The sequence below is a fragment of the Danio rerio genome, chromosome 21 (assembly GCF_052040795.2).
Source record: "Danio rerio strain M-AB ecotype USA chromosome 21, GRCz13ab, whole genome shotgun sequence".
In the NCBI taxonomy this organism is placed as follows: Eukaryota; Metazoa; Chordata; class Actinopteri; order Cypriniformes; family Danionidae; genus Danio; species Danio rerio.
In genome coordinates, this window is record NC_141041.1 from 6,994,993 (window position 1) to 7,019,000 (window position 24,008).

Genomic DNA, 24,008 nt, shown 5'->3' on the forward strand with positions numbered 1-24,008 from the left:
TTTAAGGTTTTAACTTGGTTATTAAAAAATCTTTTGCGTTTAGCCTTGTGTAAGTCTGAAATTTCATTCATTATGGTCTTAAGAAAAAAGGTCTTAAAAAGTCTTAAATTTAACTTGAAACCTGTAGAAACCCTGTTACTGCTCCAAAATATTTTAAATGTTTCTCAAAATAAAATTGATCGTGTTCAAAGGGGAAAAAGTTTTATCTAGACATTTAAAAAGAATATATTTTAGAGCAGTAATCGCAATACTGTGAAACCGTGATATTTTTATCCAAGGTTATCATACCGCCAGAATCTTATACCAGCCCATGCCTACTCTGGATATATTTTCTGCTGAAGATAATGTTGTCCTAAAAAAAAAATGTAAATAAAGAATCCTACACATACCGTAGGAATGGTATAGCATACAATTTTGACGGTTTTAAAACCGCGGTATACCTTGAAAACGGTTATCGTCCCATGCCTACACTCTAAAAAAAAATTCCGTAAAAAAACGGTAAAATGTACTGGCAGCTCATTACACAAATATTTTACCGTAAATTAAAAACGGAAAACTTCTGTTAATTGACAGTGTGTCCACATTAAAAAAACTAAAAAATATCCGTTTTTTGACAGTTAAACTACTGTAAAATAACGAACCATTTTATAGTAATTTAAGGGTTTTCTATATAAAAAAACGGTTATTTTCTGTGTTTTTAAGGGTATACCAACAGTAAAAAAGCGGAACTATTTTGTGTTTTAATAGTATACCTACTGTAAAAAAACAGACAGATTCTGTGTTTTAATTGTATACCTACTGTAAAAAAACAGACAGATTCTGTGTTTTAATTGTATACCTACTGTAAAAAGAGGACTTTTTTGTTTTTTAATAGTATATATACAGTGAAAAAATGAACAGATTCTTTGTTTTAATGGGATACCTACTGTAAAAAAAATATTATTTTACTAATTTAATGCTCTTCAAGCAGCATAGAAATAGCAGTTGGTAAGGATAAACCTATACATATGGGAAATACACTACTAATGGTTTACCATAGTAAAACAAAACATGTATTCCATACTGTATGTGTAGAGAAGCAGTAAATAGTTTGTTAACTGTGAACTTACAATGATTAGTACAAAAACAACTTTGCAATTAAAACAGATTCTTTAATGAATACAAATCATTTGAATTCCAAATAGCTAGTTATACACACAATAAATACATATTGACATGTGAATCACACAGTGAGAAGTCTTGGCAAATAATCTCAAAGCAAATTAGTTTTAAATGTTAGCTTTAAGATAATTGAGGACAAGTGGGCAAATTACAAGTACTTTACATTAAGAAACCAGGTTAACTGCAAGATGGCAGGAAACAGACGATACAACTGGGTCTTCTTCCGCTCCAATACTGATACTTCAATGGCTGTAAAAAAAAACAAAAAAAAAAACATTACTAATGACATTTCACTTACAACTGGGGTAATTCCTTGCATGTCAATAGTTTACACAAATGGAAGTTTTATCATCATCTTCTTGTCTCACTCTTGTCATTTCAAGCCTGTCTGACTGACATACTTCCACAGAACAAAATAGGAGAAATAGGAGCAACATTCTTTAAAATATGATATTTTGTGTTTTGCAGAGGAAACAAAGTCATACAGGTTTAAAATGTCAAGAGAGTAGGTAAATTATGAATGATCAATTATTCAGTTTTGGGTGAGAAATCACTTTAAGATTTTTCAAAATAAAGTGTAGGTACTTTTGACAATATTTGGAACAATAATGCAAGAGAGAAACAGTAATATAAACAAACTATGCTGGTAACACTATAATAACTACGGGCTATGATTCATTTATGAAGCATTAGCAAATAGTGAATTCATTATCTGTTAAGCATTAACTCTACATTAATAGATGTTAGCAGTTGGTTATAAATACAGCTGCAAAATTCACTACAGCTACAGTTTAATAATTGTGTTATCAAACTTAAATGATTGATTTTACATTACTATTTATAGATAAAAAAATAAAATAAATATATATATATATATATATATATATATATATATATATATATATATATATATATATATATATATATATATATATATATATATATATAATATTATATTTAATATTGCATTATTTACAAAATTTCTTCCAGTTGTGGCCTAATCTAAAGTGAGGATTATTTATGATTTATAAATCCTTATAAACGACAGTTAAAGGCTCAGTATCAAATGAACAATAAATCATTAAAGTCTTATCTAAAAAATGTAATTACTGTAAATATGAAACCTTGCTGAATAGCAGGAGTGCCAAAATATAACATAAAACTGGATAAAACAACAATAAAATAATTTAATGATATATTACGATGCAACATTTCAATGTTATTTAGCTATGTTTAAACTGTACAGTAATTTTATTTTAGATAAGATTTATTTTTCATTTAATACAATAAAATGAATTTCATTTTTAGAATATAACTGAATCTTTAATTGTGATTTATAAGGCGATTTACAAAGCATAAACAATCCTCACTTTAGGCTACAAAACTGGATGAAGTTAACAAAAGCACTTATTAAAATAAGTATTGTATATACTTTATATACTTATTTTTTATACTTTATATACAAGTATAACAATTACTATTCATTCATGTATTTTCCTTCAGCTTAGTGTGTGCTCACACTATGTATAGTTGCCTTGAACCAGGCCGAAGCACTCTTGTCCTCCCTCCCGTCTCCCCTGACGTCCCGCACTCACATTGCATTCGAGCCTGAGCACTCTTACATCATCGATGATGCGCTGTTTAGTTTAGGAAGTGCTCTCAGCACGGAGGAGAATTCTTTAGTTATATTGTTTTAGTCGTTTGGGATGCAGTAACACGCTGTCAAGAATTTCGCCGAACAGATCAGCCACTTTTGATGTTAATAAACAATCATAAACTCCTTGTGCTGCAGGAATAGGAGGTTTGCTAAAGGCACAGCTGTGGTGCAGTAAGGGGTTTGCGTTCATTGAACAGTAATAGTGGTTAATTTATCCAAATCAAAGTCCCTTGCAAACTGTCATAAATTAAAGACACAAACCCCTCACTGCACAACAGCTGCACCTTTAGCAAACCTCCTAGTACCTGCAGCACGTTGACTTTGATTGTTTATGAGCGTCAAAAGTGGCTGATCTGTTCGGTGAAATATTTGACTGCGTGTCACTGCATATTGAACAACTAAAACGATATAACAATATAAAGAAATCTCCACTGTGCTGAGTAAGAGCACTTGTTAAACTGAACAGTGCGTTATTGATGATGTAAGCATGCTCAGGCTCGAATGCAATGTGAGTGCGGGTCGTCGGGGGAGACAAGCATGCTTCCAGTTTCAAGGCAACTGTGCATAGCATGAGTACGCCCTTGGAAACACCCATACACACATTTACAAACACACTCATACATAACAGCCAATTAAGTTAATCAATTTCCCTATAGCTTATGTCTTTGGACTGTGGGGGAAACCGGAGCACCCGGAGGTCTTCTTGCTGTGAGGCAACAGTGCTAGCCACTGAGCCACTGTGCTGCCCAACTATTACTATATGCCTGAATAATAAGATATATAAATGTTAGTTTAAATAGTTTATTAACCATTTACTTACACATTCTGAATGATTAGAAAAAAAATACACCAACTATTCTTAAATTACTGGTTTGTAAATAATGCTATACTAAATTTAGTAATGAAAAATTAATCATTAACAAAATATAAAAACAAAATCATTAAGCACATTATAGATGTGCTTATAAGTCAAGATTACAGCATTTGCAGCTGTAGTTATAAACTGTATACTAAGGTCTGTTAATGTAGAGTTAAAGCTTAACAGAACTTTTTGCTAATGCTTAATAAATTAATCAATAGTGTTTAGTTATTATAAAGTATTACCGGTTTGCTTAATTACCTTTAAATCTTCCAAGGATTCTGAAAGTCTTTCTGGTCTGACAGGAATCGAAGGAGTTTAGATGGTATGTTTCTGCTTGGTGCACTTTTTTCTGCTATGGACCTACATTCTGGATAGTTACTCAGCATGCTCCTGTTGTAAATACAACAAACATGTATCAACTTACTTGTCTTATAAAAATGAAATAAACTTAAAAATGTAAAAACATACCTTCATATAAACTCCAGAGTCAGGGCTGCTTCCTTAGGCTACATAATGTTTAGCACATAAGAGACTAAACATGTAGCTCACCACAATTAGGGGACAGCTCAATGATCTTGTTATTGTGACTGTGGACTCTTCTTCTGAAAAAAAGAAAAGAAAAGTGAGTTGTGTGTTGGGTCTGGTACACGTCCACATGGAAAGAACCTATATAAACATATGGTTTAATATAGGTTTTGATTTAGGTTTTTGAAATATGTGACAAATATAAAATTGGCTGTTTTCCTATATTACATGTACATATATGGGTACATATATGCACACCTATATGTTAAATTATTAATATTATTAATAATATTATAAATATTATAATTATTATGTAAAATTATTCAAATACATGTCTGCTACATAATTTAAAAGAAATTAAAAAATATATATTTACTTAATCAAATATTACAAGAAATAATTATAGTGCAAGAACAAAAATAAGGCAAAAAAAAAAACAATAAAGGAAAGAAAAAAAAATGTAAAAAAATTATAAACCATTTTGTTTTACATTTCTTTCTTTTCCACTATCTTTATACAAGAAAGAATTGACCATGAAAATGTTTCAGGAAAACGTGTAGACATCATAGCTTTCCATCTCCTCTCACTTATTTGCCATAGTTAAATTCCATAACATGCCAATAACATGTGATACAAAATTCAAGTGGCACATACATAAGTTTTTCGCATTTTTTAAGTTAGTTCTTACCCAGAGAGCAAACCTACGTATCATTGAAATATCATTGAAACAACGTTAAAAAGTCACCACTGATTTTTAGGCAGTTTTCCACCCTGAAATAATGGTAATTCTATGATAATAAATAGACAAAACTGTCCCAAAATCAGCATTTATTCAACCAAAATTAAATCTTATTTTTTTTACAATGAACCCAACATTAAATAAAATGTTAAATCAACCACACTATCATACAATTAATGTTGAAATTTAAAGTAGATTTTTAGCCAGTTTTGCATCCTGAAATAAAGTTATTACAATGACGCTAAATAGATTAAACGGTCACAAAATCAGCATGAAGGCCTGGCTCACCATCAAGATGCCCACATTGAAATGGTCTCTCTCATCATCAGGTGGCTAAGAGAGAAAAGAAAAGAGATTCAGCAGTGGACCAGTTATTTCCTTATCACTTTAAACAGACATTACCAAAATAAAGAACTTGTAACATTTCAAATGATGCAAAAATAAATAATAATAATAAATAACTGCTTGGTTCATTTAACAGATTACAGTAGCAGCTTAAAAAACCCAGATAAAACACCCACATCAACCCAGTACTTTTTAGTTTGAATACATGTTAACAAAATTCAAAACTTACTGAAGCAAAATGTGTTCATGTAAACACTTAGTAAAAATATAGGTACAAGTAATTGGTTTGCCAAATAATAAAAATAAAAGCATCAATATCAAACAAAAACCCTGACCATTTTACCTCTTAAACTTGGAAGTTTACTGTCATCCCCTGTATTAGGTACAGATGGTCCAGCACAACTGCCTGAGTTCTGAAAGAGCAAAGACATTCTTGGTAAAATGACAATAGATGCAATGCTAAATATAAATCATTTTTTATTTTAATTTTTTGTATTATTTATAAAAATGCAGTACTGACCAGTCAGCATCAATTTTTACACCAACACACCTACAACAAAAATAACACTCATTCAGTTTGAAACATGCAGCACATAGTCTACTTTTATACTTTACAAACTTTGTGGATAATAAAAAAAAATGAAAACATTTAAAACCCCAGCTGTATTTTATTTCATTTGTCCATATTAATTCAAATTCAGTTTGGATTGAATGTAAGATTTAAGATTTTTATTTAGATTGCTGTGAAAATGTACCTGTACCTTGTACTTATAACCAAAATTACAGAACCTGGAAATCAACAAAGCAAAATATCAGTGAACCTTATATGTACAAAACACTTAAAACCAAACAGAAAAAACGCTGAACATTTTACCTCTTAAACTTCAAAGTTTACCGTCATCTCCTGTATAAGGTACAGAGGGTCCAGCACAAATGCCTGAGTTCTGAAAGAGCAAACACATTCTTGGTAAAATTATAATAGATGCAATGCTAAATATAAATCATTGTTTATTTTTTTGGTTAAAAAATGCAGTACTGACCTTTCAGCATCACTTTTTACACCAACACACCTACAACAAAAATAACACTCATTCAGTTTGAAACACGCAGCACGTAGTCTACTTTTAAACTTTAAACTTTGTAAATAACAAAAAAATGAAAACATTTAAAATCCCAGGTGTATTTTATTTAATTTGTCCATATTAATTCAAATTCAGTTTGGATTGAATGTAAGATTTAAGATTTTAATTTAGATTGCTGTGAAATTGTACCTGTACCTTGTACTTATAACTAAAATGACAACATAAACATAAAGCAAATCTTATATCATATATCAGTGAACCTTATGTCTACAAAACACTCAAAATCAAACAGAAAAACCCTGAACATTTTACCTCTTAAACTTGAAAGTTTACAGTCATCTCCTGTATAAGGTACAGAGGGTCCAGCACAACTGCCTGAGTTCTGAAAGAGCAAACACATTCTTGGTAAAATGACAATAGATGCAATGCTAAATATAAATCATTATTGTTATGGTTAAAAATGCAGTACTAACCAGTCAGCATTAATTTTTACACCAACACACCTACAACAAAAATAACACTCATTCAGTTTGAGACAGTCTACATTTAGACTTCACAAACGTTGTGAATAATAAAAAAATGAAAACATTTAAAATCCCAGGTGTATTTTATTTCATTTGTCCGTATTAATTCAAATTCAGTTTGGATTGAATCTAAGAATTTACCTGTAACATGTACTTATAACCAAAATGAAAGAACCTGAAAGTCAACAAAGCAAAATATCAGTGAACCTTATTTGTGCAAATAAAACTCACTTAAAATCTACATAAAAAGATTTCATTTGCGATAACACCATGTGTAGTTCACTCTATTATCAAGGTTTCATTAAAATAAAACTCATGATCTCCTAATAGTAAAGAAAGTATTATTTGCTATAATGAATCGAACTGACAATTAGTTTGAAGAATTTTAAGACTGTGGAAGAACAACTCTTTATATCTTCATATTAGCTGCCCTTGAGGTTCTTAAAAGTGAATAAATAAATATCAATGATAGTTCAACTCGACTACAACAAACATTTAATTGTGTGCTTTAAGGTACACGATGTATTTGAGGCCGAAAACGCATGACAGTGTAAACACTATAAATACTTTTAAATGTCACACACGTACTGTATCACTCTGTTATCTCTGTACATTCAAACACGCGTCGCGAAATGCGGAAGTTTTTTTTCGTTCCATTTGGCGAGCGTTGTTAAATTCCATAACACTCTCATCAGTTCTTGCTTCTTATTTGCGTCTATTACCCCAGTTTGTCACGCGGGATGAATGAAATGTTCATGAGTTAAAGTGAAACTGCCGAACTGCAGTTAAAGTCAGGCATCCTGCTGATTTGATTCATAAGGGCACTTGTTTGTCAGACGGCTCACCGGTCAGGTATACATCCGCGCTAAAATATCAAAGTATGAAAGTCACCCAGCTCCCAACCCAACGTTGAGAATAGATTAACGGCGATATATATATTTTTTTTATCGCGCGATAAGTCTCGCGTTAACGCAGCACGTTAATGCTGATAACGGCCCACCACTAATAATAACTTTACGAGTGTGTATTTCCCCTCATACCGAGTTACAAATGCCTCCAATTCACGCGAGTCTAACTTATAACTTACTTAAAAACCAGCAAAGCTGTTCCACTGAAACTCGGTCACACAGCCTTAATACGTCGGTCAAACTAAAGCTAACATTTGATAACGTCAGTAAAAATATGAAATTAGTCATTAATATGCAAACAAACACAGACGGTCAGGTACGAGCGTTTGAAACACGTTAACGTTAGTGTTCATTAAAGGGAACGTATATCAACCAAACTACACAGTGACACAAACTTTGAATGCTATCCCTTGTTCATTGCACTGTACAAAGAAAACATTTATATTTCTATAAAATAATTAACATACCTTTTACACTCTTACAGACAAACTGACGTTTACCGTTAATCCAGTCAGGTGCAGAGGGAGTGAGTGGGTGATTGGACGTCACGCCACTTCCCGCGCACGGCAGTTTAGAAAAATACGGGGGGAGTCCGGCCAAGATGGCGGAGAGATAGGAGGTGTTGCTGAAGTCTCGTCAGGAAAACTTGAGGTTGGAGCATAAAACAACCAGTAACGCACAAATTAATACTTATGGATAAACATATATTTAAGACTGTTATTTAAGACGTTACTTCGAGTTGAGTTTATGGGCAGAAGAAAAAACAAGCAAGCACAAGTTGCTCACGTGTCATCTAAGTCAAGGATGGATCCTGATCAAAGCGAATGTACCCTGAAGCCTGCACTTTCGGAGGATGAACAAGACTTAGCGACAGGGGAAAAGTCAACGAACGAATGGTTTAACGTTCGGCCCAAAATGAGCGATGTCCTGGCAACTCCGTTGCCCGACACCCCAATAAAACCCAGCTCAAAAAAGTCAAAACGTGAAGGCATGGATAGTGACAACACATCCGCTGCAATTTTGGCCGCCATTCAAGATCTTGCTGGTAAATATGACAAGATGTTCGAAAAGATTGCGTCAATTGACCAAACAACTGCCGTTACTGCAAAACAGATTGAAAACTTGTCCTCGACCGTGCATCAGCTTGTAGCCGAAGTGTCCACTCACAAGGAAGCCCTTCAGGTTGTGAACACGGAGATTCACGAGCTAAAACAGGTGAACGCAACTTTAAAAGAAGAAGTGGGAGTGTGCAAACGGTACAGTTGGAGGTGGACACTGAAACTACACGGGGTACAAGAGAAACCGGGAGAGGATGTTCGTAGTGTTGTGATCAATATCCTGAGCAAGGTGGTACCTGGTATCAGTGACAGAATGGATGATGCAGTGGATATCGCCCATCGTCTCGGCCCGCAGAGAAAAGATGGTTCGTGGAGATCCATAATTATTTTGTTTGCTCTTCGACGCTTCCGAGACATTGTGTGGCAGTCAGCTAGAGGATGTACTTTTCTGCGCGATAACAAGCTGCGATTCACAGAGGCATTGTGTCCAGAAGACAGAGTGGCAAGAGAGAAACTTTGGCCAATGATCAAGAAGGCCAGAGAAGATGGAAAGAAGGCTTCCTTTCGCGGATCTTTTGCTTTAATTGACGGGAAGAGATATGACTATGCCGATGTTAAGTAGGCAAATAACACGGGTAATTCTGCGTTTTTTCCCGCGATCAGGTCGGAGTTAAACGATATTTAGCCAGATATTTATCTGGTTCATATTTAGCCAGAGTTTGATTTTTCAAAGGATTTAATTCCTAAATTATGTTAAATGCTTGCTGTGACTGGTATGCCAAGATTAAAAAAAAAAAACAAAAAAAAAACGTTAATTTACCCATATTTAAATTCTGACATTTTTCTTGGCTCTGTCTAGAATATCCTTATAAAGAGTTATATAAAGATCTTTAATTTTGTTATATTTAAAAAGATGTTTTCTTTTGTCCTAAAGAATTGTCATAGAGGTTATTTTGTTTATTCTATGACTTAGTTGGTTGTTGTTCCTCCCTTCGAGGTAAGGTTTCTACAGTTTCTTCAGTCGTTGGTTTATACATTTATTCTTTGTTTATTCGTTATGGATTTTAAATTTAATTCATTTTCTGTTATGTCTTTGAATGTTAGAGGAATGCGAGATATGGTAAAGAGGAAAGCAATTTTTTTATTTTGTAAAAGCTGCGAATCTGATTTAATATTTCTCCAAGAAACACATTCTTGTGAGTCTGATGTAAAATTCTGGAAGAATCAGTGGGGAAATTTAATTTATTCTAGCCATGGCTCCAATCACTCAGCTGGAGTTTCAATCCTTTTGCATAAATTTAAGGGGCAGATTCTTGAGACTGCAATATCTAACGAAGGTAGATGGATAATCATGGCACTAAAGCAGGATAATTCTATATTTGTTGTTTGTAATTTATATGGATATAATTCTTTTTCTGCTAACAAAACATTATTTTCTCATATTACTCAAAAAATTATTGAAATGCAAATTAAATACCCAGATTCTTTCCTAATTTTAGGCGGTGATTTTAATGAATGTTTGGATAACACATTGGACAGATTTCCTCCTAGAAGCAATGAAGCTCTTCATGTGAATTCTAATAACATCTTATCAATATGTTCATCTCTCTCTCTTACAGATCCTTGGCGCTTTTTTCACCCTGACACGCAAGACTTTACTTGGTCAAATAGTAATTTGTCTTTAAAATCTAGAATTGATTTCTTTTTATTATCTTCATCAGCCTTACAATTTGTTAAAGATGTAAATCACTCATTTGCACCCCTCACTGATCACAATCAAATAATATTGAAATTAGGTTGTTATAAGGAGAATCCAAAGTTACGTGGTTATTGGAAATTTAATAACTGTCTATTAAAAGATGACGTTTTCAATAACAATACAAAAGAGTTAATTAAGAATATATTGTTAGATAAAATGCTAATTGGGTACAAGAATAAATGGGAATTTTTTAAGTACAGAGTCAGACAGATAGCAATAAAAAGAAGTAAAGAACTGAAAAATTTAAAACATAAGAAAATAACAGAACAGATTAATAGAATAAATACTTTACTAACAGGTGACTTGTCTGAAAAAGAGAAAATAGAATTAAAGGAATTGCATCTACAAATTAATCAAGCTTATCTAGATATTGCGAGAGGTGCATTTGTTAGGTCCAGGGCTAAATGGCTGGAGGAGGGAGAGGCGAACTCTAGCTATTTTTTTGCATTGGAAAAAAGGAACTGTAAGAGAAATTCTTTGACTTCTCTCAATATCAATGGTGTTAAATGCACTGATCCTAAATTAATATCTAACTTTGTTACAGATTTTTACCAAAACATTTACACTTCTGCTTTTGACAAACATTGTAGTGATCATTATGTAAATAAAATTAAAACTTACGTTCCAGTTATTGATCCTGAGTTCAAAACCTTTTGTGATTCCAATTTGACCTTGGAGGAAATTCAAGTAGCTCTTTATTCCATGAAGAAAGGCAAATCCCCGGGCAATGATGGATTAACCGTCGAGTTTTATATGCACTTTTGGGAACTAATTAAAGACCCATTGCTTTCTATGTATGATGAATGCATTGATCTAAAGGACATGACAACGTCAATGAAACAAGGTGTTATCTGCCTTATTCCCAAACCAGACAAGGACACCAATTTAATAGATAATTGGCGTCCAATCACGCTTCTCACTGTTGATTACAAAATTTTAGCCTTAATTTTTGCTAACAGATTAAAAACGAAAATTAATCAGCTGGTTGCTGAGACACAGTCTGGATTTGTTAAAGGTAGACATATCAGTAATAATATAAGACTTGCTTTGGACCTTTTGGATTATGCTGACTTCATACATTCTAAAGCTATGATTCTTTTCCTTGACTTTTATAAAGCATTTGACACACTTGAACACGGATTCCTTTTGCAGACCTTAAAGTTATTTGGTTTTGGTGACTTTTTTGTCAATGCTATTGAAATGCTTTATAGTGATATTAGTAGCTCTGTTTTAATTAGCTTCAACACCTCTAAAAGATTTTCTATTAACCGCGGGGTGAGACAGGGTTGCCCTATCTCACCCTTTTTATTTATTTTAGTAACAGAATTGCTATCGCTAAATATTATATATGAACGTAACTTAGAAGGTATATCTATTTTTGATAGAGAAATTAAAATCTCCCAGTTAGCCGATGACACTGCCTTATTTTTAAAAGATAAATGTCAGTTGTCCAAGGCTATAAGTATAATTGAAGAATTTTCATGTGCTTCTGGATTGAAATTGAATATGTCCAAATGTGAAATTATGATGATTCATGAAATTAATGATTCCTCATTAAATGGTATTTTGGTAAAAGAGACTGTAAAGTATCTGGGTATTTATTTAACAAAAAATTTTGCCACTAGACAACAGCTTAACTTTTCTGGTAGACTTAAAAAAACTCATAGCATTTTTAATCTTTGGCTACAAAGAGACCTTTCCCTTTATGGGAGGGTTCTTTTGACTAAAGCAGAAGGTTTGTCTCGTTTGGTATACCCCTCACTTTCTCTCTCTGTTAATATCCCTACTGCTAAAGAAGTTAACAAAATATTTTTAAACTTTATTTGGAAAAATAAATCCCATAAACTTAAGAAAACAGTTCTAGCAAATAGTAGAAAAGAGGGCGGACTTGAAGTGATTGACTTTGAGGACATAGTAAACACTTTTAGAATAAATTGGATTAAAAGATGCTTAAAAGACCCCAACTCTATATGGTTTTTTATTCCAAACTCTATTTTCACAAAAATTGGAGGTCTTCCTTTTATTTTAAAATGTAATTATCTACCAAATAAATTGCCAATTGCACTGTCAAAATTTCACCAGCAGGTCCTTCTTTCCTGGAAATTGTGTTATTCCCACAATTTCTCACCACATAAATGCTTTTTATGGAACAACTCTGATATTAGAATTAGAAATAAATCTATTTTTCTATCTACATGGTTTAACCGAAATATAATTGGAATTCTCTCAATTTTTGATAAGTCCGGCAACTTTTTGTCTTATGAACAATTTATGTCTAATAATAATTTTCCATTACCTTTTAAAGAATTTAATTCTGTGCAAAAAGCAATTCCGTTAGGCCTAATTCAACTTATAAAATCTCATTTAATGTTTAATGAAAATGTTATTAAAGAACCAGAGCTGATTTTAAATGGAATTAGTCTATTTGACAACAAATGTAATAATAAATATATTCGACAAATTTTTCAAAATAAAAAATATAATGTTCCTAAAGGCAAATTTTACTGGGCATCCTTCATTGACACAACAGACTGGAAAAAAGCCTGGCTATTACCTCATAAGTACTGCATTTCCAATAAAACAAAAGAGGTTCATTTCAAAATTCTTCATAAAATATACCCAGTAAACGGTACTTTGGCAAAGTATTTGGAGATTGACAGTTTATGCACATTTTGTAAGAGTGAAGACGAAACACTGATTCACATATTTTTTCAATGTGAAAGTACAAAAAACTTTTGGAAAAACGTATATCTCCATATAGGTAACCACATTGCTTCTTCCAGACCCTTTCATCTTCAGGATGTCGTTTGTTATTATGGAGGTGGGGCTGATGTATCAGAGAATTACATTATTGACTTTTTTATTTTGTATGGAAAATATTTTATCCATAAACAAAAATTCTCCTGTTCGCAGCCTTCTTTTTCACATTTTTTAATAGAAATTGATGTTTTTATTAAATCTCTTAGATTAGTTAATAATAAGAAAAGTGATAGATTTTTAGTTCTTTATGATAAATATTTTGGAAACAGCACGGTTACATAAGTCCTCCTTTCCTCTTGCTGTATTTGTGTTATGTATGTTTAATTTTATTTATTTATTTATTTTTTCCCCCTTTTGTTTCTTTTTTTATTTAATTTTTAAAGTTTATATTGTTTATCCTGATCTGTTATTGTCATTGTGTTCTTTTGTGTAAATTGTTGAATTTTGTATGTTTGTTATTGAGGTCAATAAAAAAAAAAAAAAAAAAAAAAAAAAAAAAAAAAAAATACGGACAAACAACTGTAAATGAACAGATATCATATTTACTGATGAGAAAAACGCATAAAAAGGTAAAAAAATCATTAGGTAAATGCTTGTTTAAATTACATTTAACCACTCATAGCTCAGTTTGATCTTAATGAAATAAAGTCTGATCTTATTAACAATATTAAACGTAATTCACTGCTGTACTTTCCATGGGCGCTTCATAAAAGACAAAAATCATTTTAAATAACGATAAAAAGGTAATAAAGCAGTCTTTTAACTAAAATATTGTTATATGTTTTATTAATCGTACTTACCATGGAAAAAACAGAGGAAGAAATATGTCCCGGTGTCCATCAAACGCTGTCTGAGCTGCGATCCCCTTCCCACAATGCAATTCGAAAATGTATATAAACGGAAAAACACCCGTAATACGTGTATACGGAAAAAATCTGTTAAAATATACAGTCATTTAACTGTTATTTTACAGATTTTTTTTACAGTGTAGTACTAACATGCACTTTGAATGCGAAGAATAGGATTAATAGAAAAATTGAAAAGTGAAGTTAAATGGGGGATTAGATTCTGTTATACACAAGCAAAAGTGATGCATTATATCACACAAATATTGATATAATTCTCTGTAAAATTAAATCATTGGAATATTGAGAACAACAATTTTACAGCGAGCGATTTCCTAAATAGACGAGACGAAATACTCCAATAAACGCAGTTACAACATGCAATGATACAATCCTCTTCAATAAAATTGCCCGCAGTAAAAGTCAATGGCTTGAATGTAGTAATTTTCATCTAGTTGTAAAACATGTGGCATTGTTGCATTACTCGTATATTATTTAGGGTTAAAAGTTCACCATAAAGCCTGTCACATAGTGCTTGTACTAAACATATGAATGATTCTTTAAATCATATGACTTGCTGAATGATGACGTGACGATCATGTGACCTGATTTATGCATTATTAAGGTACAGTTGAAGTCAGTATAATTAGCTCTCCAGAATTATTAGCTCCCCTGTTTATTTTTTTCCCAATTTTCTACACAATTCTTAACATAATAGCTTTAATAACTAATTTCTAATGATTTCTTTGCCATGAGTACATAATATTGTACTACTTTTCAAGATGCTAGTATTCAGCTTAAAGTGACATTTAAAGGCTTAACTAGGTTAGTTAGACAAGTTAGTGCAATAAGGCAAGTCATTATATTACAATAGTTTGATTTATGATCAATCTAAAAAATATATTACTTAAGGGGGCTAATAAAATTGACCTTAAAACGATTTGAAAAAATGAAAAGCTGCTTTTATTCTAGCCGAAATAATACAAATAAGACTTTCTCCAGAAGAAAAAATATTATCGGAAATACTGTGAAAGATTCCTTGCTCTGTTAAACATAATTTGGTAAATATTAACTGTATATATAATCAGATAAACCTTAATATACACTTGATGAGAAATTTTTCACATTTATTAAAAATATGGGACAATTTTTAATTATATTTATTAATATATAAACATAATTAATATATACATTTTGTTTGTTTTCTTTTGAAAATGAGTTAAAATATACATGTGTCAGAAATAAGATTTTAATCAATTAAAAGTAAGAACACTTAGTAAAATATAATGAGGAAGGTGCATCGAATAAACAATAAATAAAAAAATTAAAAAAACAAATAAAAATAAATGTGTGTGTGTGTATATATATGTATGTGTGTGTGTGTGTGTGTATATATATATAACTGCTTTTATTTATATATATATATATATATATATATATATATATATATATATATATATATATATATATATATATATATATAAAAGCAGTTTTTCATTTTTTAAATCATTTTAAGGTCAATATTATTAGCCCCCTTCAGCTATATATATATATATATATATATATATATATATATATATATATATATATATATATATATATATATATATATACATACAGTTGAAGTCAGAATTATTAGCCCCCTTTTGATTTTGATTTTCTTTTTTAAGTATTTCCCAAATGATGTTTAACAGAGCAATACAATTTTCACAGTATGTCTGATAATATTTTTTTCTTCTGGAGAAAGGCTTTTTGTTTTATTTTGGCTAGAATAAAAGCAGTTATTAATTTTTTAAAAACTATTTTCAGGACAAAATTATTAGCCCCTTTAAGCTAATTTTTTTTCCGATAATCTACAGAACAAACCATCATTATACAATAACTTGACTAATTACCCTAACCTGCCTAGTTCACCTTATTAACCTAATTAAGCCTTTAAATGTCACTTTAAGCTGTAAAGAAGTGTCTTGAAAAATATCAAGTAAAATATTATCTACAGTCATCATGGCAAAGATAAAATAAATCAGGTATTAGAAATAAGTTTTTAAAACTATATTGCTTAGAAATGTGCTTAAACAATCTTCCTTCCATTAAACAGAAATTGGGGAAAAAATAAACAGGGGCGCTAATAATTCAGGGGGGCTAATAATTCTGACTTCAACTGTATATATATATATATATAATAAACATTAAAGTAGAAACTTTTACTTGTGTTCTTACTTTCTTGGAATAATAATATTTTTATAATACTGTTGTAAATTAAATTTGTATCAGTATTCATCTATATGAAAAGTACAGTTTTTTTATTTTATTTTTGTTATACATTTTTTTTATTTTACCAAGTGATGCTAGATACTTTATTTACAGGATTAAATAGGCAAGTCATTGGACTAAAGTGGTTTGTTCTGTAGCCAATTGAACAAATTTCTTAAGGGGGCTATTAACAATTACCTCAAATATTGTTTCAAAAAATATAAAAACTGCCAAAACAAAAGACTGTTTCTACAGGAAAAAAAACGTTATAGGAAATACTTTGAAAAATGTCCTTGCTTCATTAAACATCACACAGGAAATATTTGAAAGAAAAATAATAGTAATAAAAAATTCACTGTATAAAAACTTAAATACAAATATTATGAAATATTCAAAAATATAAAAAAAATTGACAGTGCCAATAAGTTTGTCTTTTCAGTGTTTGCCTGCACTGTTTGCAGCATTTGACAATCTCCACATTTGTTCTGTTGAATCAGCAGCTCTCAGAGCACGTTGCTTTGCGCACACATGTTTGCACAGAGAAGGTCGGGTCAAATACCTGTCATACTTCGCATTCATGTGCTTCAGCTTTTACACGTCACATTGAAGACTTTCCGCTTTCCTTTTTTTGACATGTAGCTCATGTATGAATTGTTTCAATTTCCCTCAGCCAAACAAGAGACTCAAATAGATTTATAAAATCTCCAAATAAAAGGTTTTCATGCTCGTGTGAGGTGACGAATTTATGTGGAAATTGATTGTGTATGGATTGAACTTTGCCTGTGTGTTGACTAAGACTTGTGTCGAAAAAGCGAGTGACGTGTGTGTTTAAAATCTGAAGAGCGTTTGTGAATCAGGACGTTTTATTCAGCTTGTGCACCAGGAACATCATGTCACTGAGTGTGTGTGTGTGTGTGTGTGTGTGTTGCATCATTTAATGTCCCCGAGTGAATTTATAACCTGATTCAATAGAGCTGACAGGAGCTGAAGTGTGAAATGTCCTGCTGTAAAGGTGACCTGTTTTGCTGGAACATGAACTGCCATTAATAAAACACAACTTTACCATTAATCGTCTTGTTTTCGGCTTGTTTTTCAGCTCCTGTGTTTCTGAGGCTGAGAAAGAGAGCCACGGTAAGTACAGTGAATTGGTGCAAAGATAAATTTACAAAAGGGAGACATTTGAGCGCAAAACTGGACTTGGTTCTATTGCTGTGGTGTATATTAAGAGTCAAATTAGTACATAATTTAAAACAGAATATAAATAAAATAGTATATAAAATGTAAGTAATACTAAGTTTTATTTAATGATTTGTTTTAATGTTTTACTTTTCCAGTTTTTGTGTTAATGAAATGTAATAAAAACAGGCTTATTTATTTTTTTGGTTATAAGTCAAATGAAATGATTAGACACCCTATTTCATCTTGCTTTATCATTTCTTTCATGTTTTTTAACTTTTTGTTATTTTTATTACATTTTTTAATTAAAACATCTTGTTTTATTGCATTTACCAGGTCATTTTAGTCTTATTTATTTAATTTTTGTGTTGTGTTTAGTTACCTTTTTCAAAGTGCACCTATCATGAAAATCATCTTTTGTAAGCTGTTTGGACAGAACTGTGTGTCAGTATAGTGTGTCCACAGTCATATTGGGGTGATATAAAGACAATAAGTCTCTTTTTTTTTTCATTCCTGATGTTAAAATAGGATCCAATTCCCTCCCTTTTTCAGACCGACCACAACGTGGCTTATTAGTGCAGTTTTCTCTCCCACCAAATTGATTGATAGCCGCGTATTAACATATCTTCATAGTAAAGCGTATAATCATATCAACAAGACAGGACCTGCGCAAAACAACTAGGATTAAAAGACCTGTTGAGCTCTCTTTGATCATCAATCATCACCAAATGTGATTAAGAGTGAGTTTAAAACGTTTTTAAAACAGTGCATGTTTATAATGAACTGCAGTGATTTTATGGTCTTCATTACCACAGCTGCATGTCAGTACAATTATAAAAGAAGACGCTTCAATCCCTGTTTGTTGACGTTAAATCAGGTTTATTTTGTACATTAACATAACGGATATCCATACCGCAGTGGATATGAACATGTATACTGTCAGATTTGCGTGCAAAAACAGTGCAAAGTTACCTGTGCACGCTGTGTGTGACTCATTGCAAAAAGGCTTGAATTAACTCCACAACAAATCCATCAAATAATCATTGGGAAAGTTCTTACTGTAGCATTTTTCATGAATGTTTCGTGAGATCTTCTTCCTTCATGTCTGTCACTGTGCTGTTTATCTGACACAGCCGTGGTGGCGATTGAGGCACACTCTGACAGGCTCGTGGGAACGGTGGGAGAACCAGCATTAAAGCTATAAGCAACAAAAACAGCTACATATTGTTCAAAGCAGAAAATCCCAGTTTTCTGAAAGGTATAATAAATAATCTGATGGGCGTTTTTTACGCGGAAACCTTACAGACACATTCTAAAGACACAAAAGACTTAACCTAAATCTCGAAAAAGGGGTAAAATATATTTTTATTGTTTTTTGCTTTGTTGTGTTATTTTATTTCAACTTGATTTATTAAATTTTAACTGGTTTTTTACTTTTTAATATTTTTATTTTATGTTGTTTGCTTCATTTTACTTTGTTTTGTTTTATCACATTTTTCCAGTTTTTTTTTTTAATTCTCATTTATTTAATATTTGTTGTTTTGTTTTTGCTCAATTTTATTTTGCCCTATTTCATTTTTTTCAGGTTTTCTACAATTGTTTGTCATTTTTAAAACATTAGTTTTGTTCTGTTATGTTTATTTTATTTTATTTTGGCTTGTTTTGTCACATCTTTACTGCTTATCTACTTATTTTTTTTATTGTTGAATTAATTTTTTGTTGCTTATTTGTTTGCTTTATTTTACTTTATCTCGTTTAGTCTTAGTTTCCCAGGCTTTCTACTCATTTTTGTCTTTTTTAATTTTTTTAAATTTTTTTAAAAATATTTTTTTAGTGTGTTTTTTGTTTTGTTCTGTTGTGTTTTATTTTATTTTGACTTGTTCTATGATGTTTTACTTGTTTATTATTTTTTTAGATGTTGTGTTGTTTGCTTATTATTTCATTATTCTGATTTAATCTTAATTACTCAGATTTTCCACTCCATTTTATTTTATTTGCATTTGTTAACTCAAATTACATTTGAAATCTCATTCAATAAAGGGTTTTGCTGTGCTTTCAGTGGACACACATGCATGCTTACCTCAGGACCCCGAGTGTACAGTACTTTACATTTATATCTGAGTGTTTTAGCTGTGGTGCTGGTGGGCCGCTTGGTAGGGCTGCACAATTTCTGTTGCCATTTTCGGAGAGATTTTTTTTCAACACATTTTTAAACATAATAGTTATAATAACTAATTTCTAATAACTGATTTCCTTTATCTTTGCCATCATGACAGTACAGATATTTTACTATATATATTTTAGCATACTAGTATTCAGCTCAAAGTGACATTTAAAGGCTTAATTAGGTTAGTTAGGGTAAATCATTGTCAAGTCACTGGATAACAGTGGTTTGTTCTGTAGACAATCGAAAACAAATATTTCTTAAGGGGGCTAATAATATTGAACTTAAAATGGTTTTAAATATTAAAAAATACTTTTTATTCCAGCCAGAATAAAACAAATAAGACTTTCTCCAGAAGAAAAAAATATTATAGGAATTATTGTGAACAATTCCTTGCTCTGTTGAACATAATTTGAGAAATATTTGAGCAAGAAAAATATGGCAGAAAATCAAAATATTGCAGTGCTAAATTTTTCCAATATCGTGCAGCCCTACCCCTGGGTTTCTTCTGTACTTGGGTCTGTCAGTACTAGTACTACATATTACATCAGCAATATGCCTCCGGGATGGTGCTGTGTTAGCACTGGTTTAGTGTGTTCATCCAGTCACTGAGGCTGAAATAGATGTGTGTGTGTTACTTCTGTGTCTCTGTTTCACTCGCTCAGACTGGATGAAGCTGGTTTACTGGTGAAGGGGCTGAAATTAACTCTGCAAGCTCGGGTTTTTAAGGCTGTTTTTGCATCTCAAATGAAAACCTTTACTCGGGTTAGAAAAGTGTGCAGTGGAAGGTGTTGGTTGTGGCATTATTCTGCATAAAGCTGTCCAGCATTAATTAAATGGATTTTGTTATTCAATTGTTAGTGTTGTTGAATTTATTAAGCATTCATAAGTGTGATTAATGATCATTTAGGCACATCCCAGCTAACAAAACTAAACTATGCTGTAAGGTTTTCTGTAAGATATGTAAAGAGTTCAGTTGCAAAAACCTCTAAATGCCGTCTGAAATTTTCTTCTAAATTGAGCACTTTTATTAGGCTCCAGTGTGTATATTTTAGTAATATCACTTTTATGATAAATATTAATATTATAAATATTAAGTTCTTTTCCTGGTCTTTAGGGTGAAATAACTCACTATAAACAAAGGGATCTGAGTAAAACATTTTCATTTTCGATGGAAATTTCAGACCGCACTTTTTATGTAGATAGAACTCTTTTTATAAAAGAACAATATTTGAGAATGTTTGCTAAATATGCACACTTTTTAAGTCATAAAATATGCAAAGTTTAGCTCATTTTAAAAGTTGTGAAAAAAATGTTAAATGTACAGCCACCTATGGTGTTAATAAAATGTAATACAAATATACTTATTTTTTTGTTGTAAAGTTAAATGAATAAATCATGCACAATATTTTATCTTGCTTTATCACTTTTTTATTACATTTGTTTTATGTTTCATTTACATTTTTGCTTTGTTTTAATTTGTCGAGTTTTATCACATTTTTTCCTGCCGTTTTACTTTTTTTTTTTACATTTTATATTATCTTGTGTTGTTGTGTTTTATATGTGTATATTTTTAAAATAAGAACAATATTTCAGAATGTTCGTTAAATGCATTTTTTTTAAAGTGATATTAAAAAATATACAAAGTCATGCAAATGTTCTGAAACCGGTTATATAAGAATTTTAAAAATATTAGGTGGACATTCAGCTAAAATTATGTATTAATAAAATTAATAATATATTAATAAACCTTGTGCATGCTTATGAGCATTTTTGCCTCTTTTTTGTTTCATATTGTTTTTGTGCAATAAAAATATTTACATTATATAATTAAAATATTTAACAGACATTGTTACTTTTGGTAATGCAAAAACAAAACATTGTAAAATGTTTAATTCTCATTTCTTTTCATAAATAGTTTCTCTTTATCTTCAGGACAAAAATGGAAATGTATATAAAAAATAACAGATTTAAAAAATACTAAAAATGACTTAATGTTAGGTAGTTATTATCAGGACTGATTCTGATAATAAAAAAAAAACTGTAGGAAAAATTTAGTCAAATTTAGTGCTGGGGAAAGATTTTTCACAATTAAAAGCATCCAAAATAAAATATTAAAAAAAGTATATATATTTAATATGTATTTGTGATACACGCACATATATAAGAACACAATTATACAAAATATTTTTGTTACATAGATATTTAAATTTGTATATAATTTGTATTATATACGATAAAGTTTTGTGTGTATTTATATAAACATGATACTCTTAGGGCAGCACGGTGGCGCAGTGCTGTGAGCACGTTCGCCTCACAGCAAGAAGGTCACTGGTTCGAGCCTCGGCTAGTGGTTGGGTTAATGGGTTGCGGCTGGAAGGGCATCAGCTGCATAAAACATGTGCTGTATAAGTTGGCGGTTCATTCCGCTGTGGCGACCCCAGATTAATAAAGGGACTAAGCCGAAAAGAAAATGAATAAATGAATTAAAATTTAAAACATTTAAATGTATATAAAAAATTGTAGATTTAAAAAAAACCTAAAATTAATAAAAATAAATACAAAATAAAAAAAACAGTGGAAAAAAACATAAAAATTTGTGCTGGGCATAGTTAAATCACGATTAATCGCATCAAAAATAATATATATAAATATATATACCATTTATATATATTTAATATAAATACGTGATGCATATTTAATAACAAAATTATACAAAACACTTTTATTTCATAGATATTTAAATTTGTATATAATTTGTATCATATACAAATAAACATTTATATGTATTTATAACATAATAGGTTTACACAGTACACACATTTAAATTATGTCAAAACCAACTTTTACTTTGGATTAATCGTGATAAATTTTTGCCCAGTACTAATGAAAATATTAAAAGAGGCTACTCCTTTCTTTATTTGGCATTTTAACTTTAATTTGACTATTTTAATAAGCAAAAGACTGAACAAATACCTCCTAACATTACTTTCTTAACATTTTTTCGAGAGGACGTTGTGTGCCAATGTTCTGGGAACGTTCTTTGTTAGCTGGGCTAGAAAGACAGCTTTATACAGCATAATGTGACCAAACAGGGATTGTTTGGATCAAGATCTTATAAATGGAGTCATTCTTGAAATGCACCTTCAGGTATGGATCACCGAGAGAAGAAGTACAAGGCTCACCGTCAGTTTGGAGACCGGCGTGGAGGAGTGATCAGCGCTCGCACGTATTTCTACGCAGATGAAGCCAAGTGTGACTATCACATGGAGACCTTCATAAACTGCATCAAAGCCTCAGGTGAGCAGACTCTTGTTTTTTGTCGCCTAATTATTGATTCTGGTTTTGAAGTGTGTTTGGACATTATGTTGTAGGGCTGTGCAGAAGTGTCAGAAATAATACATATATTGTTGTTAATGTGTGTGTGTTTTAGCTGGAAGTTCTGTGGATGGATTCTCAGCTATTAAGATGACTGCCCTCGGACGGCCACAGTTCCTGGTAACTCTCTCTCCCTCACACACACACTTCAGGTCCAGTTTCTTCTCCAGGTTTGATCAGTGTGATTGATTTTGCTTGTTTATTTCCTCCTGAAGCTGCAGTTTTCTGAGGTGTTGGTGAAATGGAGGAGGTTTTTCACTCTGCTGGCGGCTCATCAGGGTAAAGACGGGATGGCCGTTCTGGAGCAGAAGCTGGAGCTTCAACAGCTGCAGGTTTGAGAAATACACTCGTCAACGTCTCGCTTTATGATGCATGTCAGGGTGGATTATTGACAGAGTTTGAGATGTTGGTCATTTAGTGTAGTCAATTCATATGAGTTCATTCACACATTTGCTGACTGCACTAGAATGTGTTTATATTCAGTGATATGACTTTGTTTTAAAGTTAAATAATATTGTCTAGCAGAAAATAATATCAGGTTGGATCTTGATGTGAATTTGAATTTTAGAGAAAAAAACGCTAGATTTTTATTTACTTTTATTAGCTTTTTTATTGTAAATCCTTATAAGTAATCTTTAATATCTGGCTGATTTCATATTTGATTTCATAAGTCAATTCTTACGTTTGAATAAAAATGATTATAAATGCATTGTAGGGGTGTCAAAATTAATCGTTTCTTCGATGCACTACGATGCAGACGCGGACAATTCGATATCGTTTCAGTAATAATCATAACCTGTTATTACTGACGT

The 24,008-nt window shown here is 31.3% G+C and overlaps 1 protein-coding gene and 1 long non-coding RNA gene across 11 annotated transcripts in view; one reads left to right on the forward strand and one right to left on the reverse strand.

Annotated features, from left to right (window-relative positions):
- prodha (proline dehydrogenase (oxidase) 1a) overlaps positions 1 to 24,008 on the forward strand; it is a 49,066-nt gene that overhangs the window by 6,682 nt on the left and 18,376 nt on the right. For 8 of the 10 annotated variants that reach the window (XM_087300648.1, XM_087300649.1, XM_087300652.1 and 5 more), the window contains exons 3-6: positions 17,575 to 17,609; positions 22,969 to 23,118; positions 23,252 to 23,316; positions 23,412 to 23,528. In XM_087300648.1, the coding sequence (XP_087156774.1) occupies positions 17,575 to 17,609; positions 22,969 to 23,118; positions 23,252 to 23,316; positions 23,412 to 23,528 (367 nt within the window). Of the gene's footprint in view, positions 1 to 17,574; positions 17,610 to 19,713; positions 19,750 to 22,968; positions 23,119 to 23,251; positions 23,317 to 23,411; positions 23,529 to 24,008 lie in introns of all 10 variants that reach the window. The other 2 variants (XM_087300646.1, XM_087300647.1) reach the window with 1 other exon arrangement.
- Positions 1,131 to 4,283, reverse strand: LOC147838735 (uncharacterized). Its single transcript, XR_015519950.2, has 3 exons — positions 4,149 to 4,283; positions 3,939 to 4,070; positions 1,131 to 1,410 (listed from the first exon to the last, which is right to left on the reverse strand). It is a non-coding gene; the product is annotated as an uncharacterized LOC147838735 (long non-coding RNA).